This window comes from Macrobrachium rosenbergii, chromosome 3 (genome assembly GCF_040412425.1).
Source record: "Macrobrachium rosenbergii isolate ZJJX-2024 chromosome 3, ASM4041242v1, whole genome shotgun sequence".
Lineage (NCBI taxonomy): Eukaryota > Metazoa > Arthropoda > Malacostraca > Decapoda > Palaemonidae > Macrobrachium > Macrobrachium rosenbergii.
This window is the reverse complement of record NC_089743.1, coordinates 7,893,522-7,905,190: the sequence shown is the minus strand read 5'-3', so window position 1 is coordinate 7,905,190 and position 11,669 is coordinate 7,893,522. Positions and strand designations below refer to the sequence as shown.

Genomic DNA, 11,669 nt, shown 5'->3' with positions numbered 1-11,669 from the left:
AAAGGGGTACAGAAATGCACTGGGGTCCAAGACGCTCATACACTAGTTCAACGCTTCTTTCGTATATGTCATGCTTAGCCTACTTCACTTATCAGAACAAGCGTCACAAAGTTTTGTTTGTGATCCACTTTTCATATACAAGGCTGATGACAGAGAAATTTCCATCGTAATCAAGCGTTCCGCTACCACTTGCGGGGCATTGGTAATTGGATATCAAACATTCAGTTTTATGTTCCCTACATCTTCAGGCTTTGTCAGTTCCACTGCTAGCAAAAGATGTTAAAAGCTCTCTGGTTAAAAGTGAGGGAGCCAAATCTGACATTTGTTGCTCGAACTCGGACGTGCCGCCTCATCATGTTGAATGACGCTTTTCCTCCTGTGTTTTCCCAGCATAAATCTCCTTATGTGTCCTTCCTGTCTAATAACTTCGAAAGATATGGCAAGGTTTGTATCGGCCATAGGCAAGTTGTAAGTAAACCAACACTAATAATTTTCTGTCTCGATTGGCAATGGAAAAGAGAGGAAATGTTTTGCTGACATAAGATGAATTCAGACTCACGTATTTTACCTATAAAAAAAGGCGGGGCGTCGGTGGGGCTATTCATTTGCTGTAACCTATATACAGCCGTACCAACCAAGCCACGGGACGGGGAGTTTTTTTTTTTTTTTTTGGGGCAAGCCAGTCCAACTTAGTGCCGGTCCCAAGCCAGGATAAATGGAGAGGGTAGGCGTCAGGAAGGGCATCCGGCAAGGGCTACTGGGTAGTGGGCGCCCTGGTTAAAGAAGAGAGTCCAAAAAAATGAGAAGAAAGGAGATGGTGGTAGCTTTAAGAGTTGGAACTTAGAACGTGGGGATCATGACTGGAAAGGGAAGAGAGATAGCAGATCTGATGGAGAAAAGAAGGATAAGCATTTTGTGTGTGCAGGAGACTAGATGGATGGGAAATAAAGCGAGAGAGCTGGGATGTGGATATAAATTGCTATATAATGGGACAAATAAGGAAAGTAGAAATGGAATGGGAATAATTATATCAAAAAGCTTAAAAGACAGCATAATAAGCGTGAAGAGGACAAGTGACAGAGCAATGGTTGTGAAACTGTGCCTTGATGGAAAAATAGTCAACATCGTGAGTGCTTATGCCCCTCAAGCAGGATGTGATGAAGTTGAGAAAGTGGCATTTTGGCAGGAAATGGACCAACAATTGAGTGAAATACCTGCAGAAGAGAGATTAATTAGTGGTGGTGATATGAATGGACATGTAGGACGGACCAGAGAGGGTACTGAGAGGGTGCATGGTGGCTGGGGAGTTGGAGAGAGAAATGACGAGGGAGAGAGAGTTGTGGACTGCGCAATGTCATTTGATTTGGCTATTGTGAACACTTGGTTTGAAAAGAAAGAAAATCAGTACATCACATACAAGAGTGGAGCAGGAGAAAGTCAAATTGACTTCCTCATGTGCAGAAGATCACATCTGAGAGAGGTGAGAAATTGTAAAATTTTAAATGGAGAGTGTGTGGCACACAGCACAGGGTGGTGGTAATGGACTTGCAAATAAAGAACACAGTAAAAGGTAGGCCTGCACGTGTCCCATCAACAATCAAGTGGTGGAAGCTGACACAAGAGGAGGAAGCGAGGCAGGAACTTAAGGGGAGAATATTGAGGGAAGTTAGATTGCTAGAGGGAGTGCAAGAATGGTGGAATCAGAACAGTATGGTGATAAAGAGAGTGGGTGGAGAGGTGTTGGGAAAGACATCTGGAAAGAAACCTCCTGACGATAAGGAAACATGGTGCTGGAATGATGAAGTGAAAGAGGCAGTTTAAGCCAAAAACGACGCAAAAAAGAACTGGGAAAAGTATGGACAGCAAGAGGGTAAGGAGAGGTACCAAAGACATAAGAAACAAGTAAAGAAGGCAGTTGCACAAGAAAAGGCAAGAGCATTAGATGACATGTACGAAGAGCTGGAAACACCTGAGGGGGAGAGAAAAATTCAGACTTGCTAAGTCGAGGGACAAGAACACCAAAGACTACTCCCATATAAAACAGGTTAAGGATGGGAATGGGGTGGTTTTATGCAACGAGGTTAAGATAAACAAGAGGGGGAAGGAATATTATGAACACCTGTTAAATGAAGAAAACCCAAGAAAATTAATTGAAGATGGATTCCAGAACCTTGGCATGACACATACAATTAGCAGGAAGAAAGCAAAGAAGATGAAGAATGGTAAAGCAATAAGGCCAGGTGGAATTCCTGCAGAGGTGTGGAAGAGCCTGGGAGGAGAAGGAATAGACATGCTGTGGGACCTAGCAAAGAAAATATAAAGTCAGGAAAGATACCAAAAGAATGGAGAGAAAGCTTTATTGTGCCTATCTATAAAGAGAAGGATGACATCCAGGATTGTGCAAACAACAGAGGAATAAAATTAATGTCTCACACCATAAAAATCTGGAAAAGTATAATAGATCAAAAGAATTAGAGAAGAAACGTCTGTAGGTGAAGAGCAGTTTGGTTTCGTGCCAGGAAGAGGAACGACAGCTGCAGTGTTTGCCGTTCGACAGATGATGGGAAAACACCTGGAAAAGCAGAAAGGACTGCACATAGTATTCATAGATCTGGCAAAGGCATACGATAGAGTACCACGCCCAGAGGTTTGGAGGTGCATGCGAGTAAAAGGAACACCGGAGAAGTATGTGAGGTTGGTCTAAGATATGTATGAGGGAGCAAAAACGCAGGTTAGAAGCAATGTTGGGTTAACTAATGGATGCCAGTAAGAGTTGGTTTACATCAGGGATCTGCTTTAAGTCTATATCTTTATGACCTAATAATGGATGTGCCATCTCAAGGAATGAGAGATCAATCTCCCTGGTGCACGTTGTTTGCTGATGACATTGTGTTATGCAGCACCAACAGAGGGGTACTGGTGTCAAAACTAGAGCAATGGAGGAAGGTACTGGAAGACAGTTTAAAGATCGGTAGGAAGAAGACTGAATACCTAAGTTTTAATAAAGATCAAGACTCCGAGATTTTTATGGAAGGGACGAGGTTGAACCGAGTAGAAAAGTGTATCTTGGTTCAACAGTGGCTGATGATGGAAATATGGATGTAGAAATAACACACAGGGTGCAGGCTGGATGGAAAAATTGCTGAAAGATGTCAGGTGTCTTGTGAGACCGCAGAATCAAAATAAAGGTTAAAGGAAGAGTTTATAAGACAGTAGTGAGACTAGCCTTGATGTATGGAGCAGAAAAATGGCCAGTAAAGAGAGTGCAAGAGAAGAAACTGGATGCGGCAGAGATTAAAATGCTCAGGTGGATGTGTGGAGTAACAAAAATGGACAGGATAAAAAATAAAAGAATAAGAGGAACGACCAAAGTCGTAGAACTATCAAAGAAGGCCCAGGAAAGAAGGCTGCAGTGGTATGGCCATGTGATGAGAAGGGGTGAGACTTATACAGGAGGAGAGGGATGTAGATGGAGGTGCCTGGTGAGAGGGCAAGAGGGAGACCAAAGCGAAGGTGCATGGATGTAGTTAAAGACCTGAGAGACAAACAATTGTCAGAGGACGATGTGTTTGACCTAGCCAGGTGGAGGGAAGCTGTCAGAAACACAGAAGTGGGAGAAGATGCAGAGAAAGAAGATATACACCAGTAACAAGGCCATTAGGTGGCGTTGGGAAACAAATTAAAGATGCAATATGGTAATAATCATTCTGCACTGGGGTTTGGTTTGCGCCAGAGAATTTATTCATAGATTTTTATTTTCTTCTTTACCTTTTGCAACCGTATTATCCTCATTTACAATGTAACTGCAATTATAGAGGTGAATGAGCATGGTATATATGATGATACTGGTTTCATGTCGTTACATTTCGTACCGACATCTCGTCAGTTTAACTATTCCATGTGCCAACTAAAAAGGTGTTTAGACGTCATCGTGCTAACTCGTGATGCTTCAGTACAGCCACATTATCAGGTTTATCTCATACCATCCAGTACATAAAAGTATGATAGGCGTTATCAGATTAGTTCATCATAATACAGTCTACGATAATTTAATAGTGCAAATACTAAAAAATACTGATCCTTGGACTGCTGTCTGAATCTAAGTAGTAGCTGGAGACTGCCTATTTGTGTTCTTGACAGTGCATCGGCTGTAACCAATACCATCGAGAAACACTCTCGGTGGTCTCGCTATAACTCGTATCCATTTCAAGCCTTTTGTTATTAATTGATGGACTACTGTATCAAAAGCAGCACTATCGGTATCGCAGCTTATCATCATCGATTTATTTCGGGAGTTCATTTATTTCAGAGCTCAATATTACTTTCTCTGGGGTTATATTTCATGAAGCTGACTTAAACTGCTGATGCGCCATAGTTTCAAACTATGATTCTCCCCCTTCAAACACATCCTTCATATTTTATCTAGTAAACAAAATCAGGAAAACATCTCAAGAGCACAGCCACAAGCAGAGTGAATAGAGAGCGCGCTGTTTCACAACAAATCATTGCCTGCATGAACCCCGGGAGTTGCTTCTCTAGAGCATTGATGGAATATTTTTATTTTCTCTGTTTTTGCGTCAACATGATAATTTAAATTGCTCTAATATTTATTATAAAGTAATCTGGTAATAACCTGTTATCATGGAACCCAAGAAAAGCCAGAATAATAGTAGTAGTAGTAATGGTACTAGTAGTAGTCTATGAAACGGCTCCCTTGTTCTCAGTATTTTTGCTTTGGTTGAGGATCTTTGAGTATATTTTCTTTACGGCACCTTATGTTTTTTATTAACTCTTTCATTTCTCAATTTCGTCTCCAAACAAATCTATGGATTGTAATATTTTAGCTATCAGGACCTTATAAACCTTTTCTAGCTGCTTTGGGAGAGTAAAGGTAGCGTCACACGAGCCCGTTGTCTCGTGTCTTCGAGAACTTTAGGATCAAATTATCGATAATTGTTTGATTTATTTCTACGAACTAGCTAAAGCCGGTAACAGAAATTAAATTACACAAGTTTTCTCATTGCTCCATCACTAACGAACATATGGAACTTCGATTCTAGACAAATATGAACAAGAATTATATTTGCTACTTGGTACAAAGTTTGGCGGCAAGATGCTAAAACATTACCTGATAACGGCTCACGTGACACCGGCTTCCTACTTCCTCGACACTTTTTGTAACCCCGATTAGTGAACAAACTTTGCACATGGTGTGCTTCCATTTTCCACTGATACGACGTAGAAGGCTGGCTAGTCTAGATTTATGCAGGCTTTATGCTTACGCCTGCCCTTCCCTGAGGGCGACCTGTAAGAGAGCCTATACTGATAAAGGAGAGTATGAGACCTAAGATGTACCTATGGTCCTACCCCCACCAGCTGAGTCGTATCTAAGTCAAAATTAGCATACCACCTCTAACTCTAAGATAAAAAAAAAAAGTTAAATCGTTCGTTAACGCAGACTAGCTTTTTTAACAGATAGTTGCTACAAGATGCGGCAATTAGTTATCTGATTGATTAATGAAAATGAGACTATAAAACCAAGCACTGCACTGGTACTCTCAGTCATTCAGCGCTTAAGGCAGAAAAAAGAAGAGGTAGGACAGCAAGATACGAAAAAGGAGGCTGGAATGGAGTTGAAGTAAAAGCTAAAAAGACTCAGCGGTGTATTTCGTCGTGATCATTCCCTTCCCCAACCCCTTATTTTTTTTTTTTTTTGGCAGCCTCTCCCAGATATGGAAAGCACCTCAGAAAAAAACTTTGCATGATAAAGTTTAATTCGTAAATCTTGGGGACCAGGACATCTAGAAGAGTAGACAGATTTTGACAGCTCTTATTGGTTATGTTGCGAGAGAGAGAGAGAGAGAGAGAGAGAGAGAGAGAGAGAGAGAGAGAGAGAGTGGCGGGGGGCGGGCTGAGGAGTTAGTTATTGTCAGCGAATTAGCAATGAACAAGATGTTCGTTTGAGGCATAAACTTCCTGTTTTCACAGACTAGGCCAGGCATGAGAATTAAACGAGAAAATATTTTTTTCTAACAAGAGCTGCTTATTCTGTCCTGTAGACAGTCAGGAATTGACATTCGAAACTCGATTAAAGTCTGATAAGGCTCGTCACCAGTTTCCTGTTGACGTAGAGTAACTTTTATCCTATGGAAGTTTTCACTAGGAGACGAAATTACCAACGTATAGCCTAATCTCCCTACTCTGCAAGTACCCAATAGTTTTAATAGCAAACTACGAAATGTTTCCAGTCCGAGAAATTGGTCCGTGCAATGTTTAGGAATAGTGCTATGCCACCGAAAATTACCACTAGATTTGTTACTTATATTTGTTACAGCGCTTTTGTTTGTCATCAAAAGGCGTTAGCTCATCTGTATCACCTAACTCAGCAATACGCACATGCTCTTTCAATCAAGTTTTAAAGTAAGCCATTCGAAAGATAAATGCACCAAATACCTTTATTACTAAAATTAGCTTTTCAATATTTAGTCTAGCGACTTTTTCCTTAATCATCGACAAAAGAGAATTTATTATGTTGAAAGAGCTCTCACTGGGTCGTCACATTCCGGAGGAAGCCTCGCACTTGCAACTGTCGTCACGCTTTCCCCCCTAAACCCACCGCAGTGCTGAGAGGTCGCTTCGAGGCTGTCGTTTGGTTCAGTTAGTCTATGTGCTCCTGCCAGTAATAATAATTATGTGTGTGTGTGTGTTGGAAAACTATGAAAATTAAACAAACGAGACAATTAATATAAATAAAAAGTATACATTGAATATTCAAGTCCATAACAATTCACAATTATTATAATTGGTGACAGTATTATGTCAAAAAAAGATTTTGTCACAGTCGAAAATTGATAGTCTAGTAACACGAAAAGTAATATTAATAACATTTAATAGTATATTATGAATCGAATATTGTAAGCAGTATTTTTCCTCATCACCCACAGATATCATGTGTTCAGGACAGCAAAAGGTTTTTGCTGTTAGCAAAATAGAACAAATGTGAATATTCAATCAACATGTAGAACATTGAATTAGCATAAGTACTGATAATCCTTAATTCAATGTACTGCACAAAAGTCACTTTACAAGAGGTTGCAACACAAATATCTTCAGCAATGGGACACAACAGTATAAAACTAGAACATCAGGATGGCCAAACAGGAGTCGAAAAACTATACTTTGTGTTCCATACGCAAAAATTTCATGCATACTAATTATTCCAGTGCATATTTTTCTTTTCTTTCTTTCTCTTCATTTTTTTTTTTTTGTTAGAAAACTTTTCCGTCGGCAAACTCCTTGATCACCATAATCGGAGACACCAACTGTGTGATTCACTGAAATAACTCCAAACGCAAAATGACATTAGGTATTGTTGTTCGAAGTGTTTTTTAATACTTCCAATCTGCCGGAACCTCTTTCAGTGCATGCAACTGTTGCAGGAGTAGTAAAAAAAAAAAAAACTCTTAGAACAATTCCAAGGTCTGTTTATATCTCCTGAAGAATGCTCCATCAGCAGTGGCATAGCTGGTATTCCACCAGTAGGGGGCCTAGGTGGGGCCAAGATATTTTCTGGGGTGCCAAAGAAAATTACACAACACTAATGTACCAGTTCTGTAATTAGTAAAACATACTATTCTCGAATGTATATATTCATGTGAATGAAGGAAAATAATAGTATTAGCAATTAGTAAACCTGTATTTGAAATTATAGAGCTCAATTTTCAATTAATTTTCAGCTCTTATTATATGCAAATATATCAAATACTGTAAGGGCTAAAGTCTAGCTACGAAGGGAATTTCAACGGCGGGGATCAGGGGGGGAGTAATCATCTGACGGAGGGCCACCCCCTGGCCCCCCATAGCGACGCCACTGTCCATCAGACACATGTCAGAAAATCTCTTGCAAGGAAGAGAACACTGTAGCATTGCACCAGCACCTGTAGCTGTTTTATCTCTAAAGCAAGCGTCCCGAGGGAGATTGCAACAACTATTTCTTTCAGTACTTCCTCAGAGGACTGACTTTCTCCGTTCGTTCCTCTTAGCTCGTATCTCACGCCCCTTTGATTGTTAGAGGCATAAATTCTTCTGTAACTCTTTAACATGATGATGAAGGGGGAATTTAACGGAGACTGTTAACGAGCCCACCAAATCAAGTGATAAATTAATTTTATGTAACATCACCAAGAACCAGTTCCAAAATATGAGAAACAGGAGCATACATAGCATGCCATCCTCAGTAGACGGGTCTGTACTCCTTTCTTATTATTTCCTTTCATGCTGATGCCAGGATCATATGGCTGTCCCCTCATGTCTTGGATAACTATTCATACTTCATAAAAAATTGAACAGCCTCCTCATATACGCATCCAACAAATCGAATCAGCATATAACTGTTCTTTATAGGATACATCAAGTGTTCTTTCCGAATATTCAATTCGGTCATTTCAATCGGCTTGTTCTGCATTTCCGGACTAAGTTAATGGACACGAGTCATTTTGTTCATGACAGCATTCGTAGGTTTTCAAAGACACTCCTACGTGGAAGGTAGCTCAACTTTTTCTTGAAAATATCCACTGAAATTGATGCTCAGTTTTTCAGTTGGTCACGGAAATTCTAAATTCTAGGTAGAAGGAAAAATAGCATCATAGTTCAGAACATCCCTTATGAAACAGAAATGAGTTGGTGTCTCATTCAGTCAAGATTAAACTGAGATATGTTTCTGAAGATTCTACTTGTTATTTTCATCTTCATTGTACGCTGACAGAATAAACATTAAATATAAATGTACAGCATTTGGCATATCAAATTCTCATTATTTTTGCTGATATAATTAAAAATAAGTTACACAGTAGCAGGAGCGACATTTTTTGCAATGGCAATAAAAGTGAAACATTGCTATTTTCTTTTTTATGATGGTACCTGCGTTGCCTAGGGCCCGTCCGGACCGGGTCGCAAGGGCGCGGAAACTACGACTCGGCAAGTGCTGCAAAACTGCTGTCAAGCAAAAGGAGTGATAAGGACTCAGCAAAGGTATTCGCATTTTCTAAGAATGAGCTCATGTGTCATATTCCGCTTAAATTTCAGAGAGAAAGACTGTGTCAGTCCATGAGGTGGGATGGTGTCTTGGTAAAATGGTTGTCATGGTATACGGTCGAATATTTTGAAATTTATGTTCGTCTTCCGGTCGAATGAACACATCTGGTCAAGGGTAGAAAAAGTAACGACAATTATAAAATCTTAAAAACTGTAGCTTTCCCTCTATACCGTTAAAACTCACTCATCAAAGAACATGGCTAGTCTAAAAAAAAAATGGCTAAGATGGTTATTAGAATTTCACCAAGATGTCAAAATTTTTTATTTTTTTTTTCATGATGTCTGAATGTTCAGTGCCTTCACTTTGGAAAGAAGAAACCAGCTGGTTTATACGCATAGCCAATCCAATGGGAAAATATCACTGTGTTATGATGGTCATCAATAGCAGTAGTAATGGGAAACGAAGCTTATGAATGTAATATCTGAAGTGTTGTTCTTTTGAAGAAGAACAAAATTCACAATTCGTAATGAAATATGAGTGGGACAGTGTCATCTGTCACACCAGGAATACTTCTAAAAAACACACACACACACACACACAAGTAGTGTTTTTCTCATTATCTGGGCATTTACACAAGTATAAGCACAAAGTAGCCTACTGTTTGTGGCACAAATCACGAGCCCATCTACGAAGCTCCACGCCCCATGATTTCCATTACATTATTGCTGGTAAAAAATTATTTGAAAGTCTTGAGAATAATGTCCTCGGTGTGTGACGTGATTTCACGGCAAGTTTTCTACTTACTCATCTTGATTAGTGCTCGTTCATTAATCACCGAACAGTTTATCATATTAAAGTTATGTGAATCCTTAATCCATGATACTACTCGCGTAGTTTTGCACATGCAAATATATATGGTAATGTACGACCTTTTTCAATTCTCTCTGTAACAAAGGTGAACTTGAATTTTAACAAAAACCTGCATGTATGCCTTTGGAGGTTCCTGAGCATCTTTTTCGTTGCACATCACCTGACCAAACTGACATGATGGATCTTATTTAAGATCCATCCAAGAGAACTTTTGCGCTACAGAAAAGTTCATCCACAATGGGTAACAGAACTGAACAGGTATCACAAAGATTAGATTCAACTTATACAAAAATTCGTTTTCTTTTTTTTTTTTTTTGGTCACAGACCTCCAATTGATGCAAAATTGCTTTAATCTCACAAATCGTTTACTTTCCTTTAGCGAATTATCACTAGAAGTACCTGAATCTGGATGCTGTACAGTATTTTCTGTACTGAAGCATTTTCAAGATGTTACATGATGTTACATAAATGTGAATTTTCTGGTTTAGCTGGGCAATTTGCTTGTTGTTGACCTTAATTCTGATCATTAAACGTTATTACTTTCACAAAACGGTCATGAATAGGAGATATGAGTCAGTGGGAGAAATACATACCAGAAGTTCAATAAGGCCTGAATGCGCTAATGAATTTGAAACATTTGAACTGGAATCAATAGTAAAGAAACTTATGAGATGGCAAACAAAAGGTTAAATTGGAATCACCGTAGACAAGATTTTAGGCTGAAACTGAAACGACACCTCGTATCAGAAAACGAAGTCTCCTCGAAAACAAGTAACGTCGGTGGTAATGAAAATATTCAGCCTGCTTATTCTCAACTGGCTGAGAAAAGAAATTGATAAAAAACTTAGAGATAAACAAGCTACGTTTAAAAAAAAAAATAGGAATGGTGGGATCAAATATTTGCGTTAAGACATATTGACAACAATTATACTGAGGGTCAGCATTAAGCCTATTTTTGTTTGTGCTGGTCATGGATGTGTTGAGCGAAGAGGTCAGGAATGAAGTTCTGTGGGAGTTGTTGTACGCTGATGATCTGGTGATTGCTGCTGAAGATGAGGAGGACTTACAGAGAAGGGTTGGAGAGTGGCAGGAGTCTTTAGAGAGTCGTGGCTTAAGCCTAAATGTGAATAAAACAGAGGTTTTAGTGAGCAGCAGCGAAGATCCCCTGAGACAGAATAGTAATACAAGAAAGTCGGCTCGATTACAAAACAGGTGGAAAAGTTTAAATACTTAGGATCTACTTTAAACCAAGAGGGTTGACTCTGTCGAGGCTGAAGTGGACAGTAGGATAAAGCGTCGTGGGCCTCTGAGAGATGGGCTGGTTGTATGTGATCCGAAAATGCCAATCAAGCTAAAACAAGATCTATGGCACAGTTGTTAAGACCAGTGTTAATGGGGGATCAGAAACATGGGCTCTAAGAAGAAAAGCGGAAGTAAAGCTTGAGAGAACAGAGATGAGAATGCTGAGGTGGATTATGGGAATATCGCTGCAGAGAGCCATTGGAAAATGATGAAATAAGAAGAAGGAACAGGTTTAGTAAAGATAACAGAGGTGATAAGAGAGTCACGATTGAGATGGTATGGGCATGTTCCCAGGATGGATGACCAGGAGGGACCAGGTCTGTTAGAAAGTAGAAGATCGAGAGGGGTGACAGAGGGATTAAATGGCAAGATAACCCAACTGGAAGGAAGATTTGGAGAGAACGAGCTTTGGTGGAGGAGGATGCCCTTGATGGGCGGGGAGAAGGCGCATCAGGCAACCGAC

At 39.8% G+C, this 11,669-nt stretch overlaps 1 protein-coding gene across 2 annotated transcripts in view; it reads right to left on the bottom strand.

Annotated features, from left to right (window-relative positions):
* mRpL48 (mitochondrial ribosomal protein L48) overlaps positions 1–5,224 on the bottom strand; it is a 74,562-nt gene extending 69,338 nt beyond the window's left edge. For both annotated transcript variants that reach the window (XM_067127124.1, XM_067127136.1), the window contains exon 1: positions 5,129–5,224. In XM_067127124.1, the coding sequence (XP_066983225.1) occupies positions 5,129–5,209 (81 nt within the window). In that variant the 5' untranslated portion in view covers positions 5,210–5,224. The remainder of the gene's footprint in view (positions 1–5,128) is intronic.
* Positions 5,225–11,669: the final 6,445 nt, after the last annotated feature.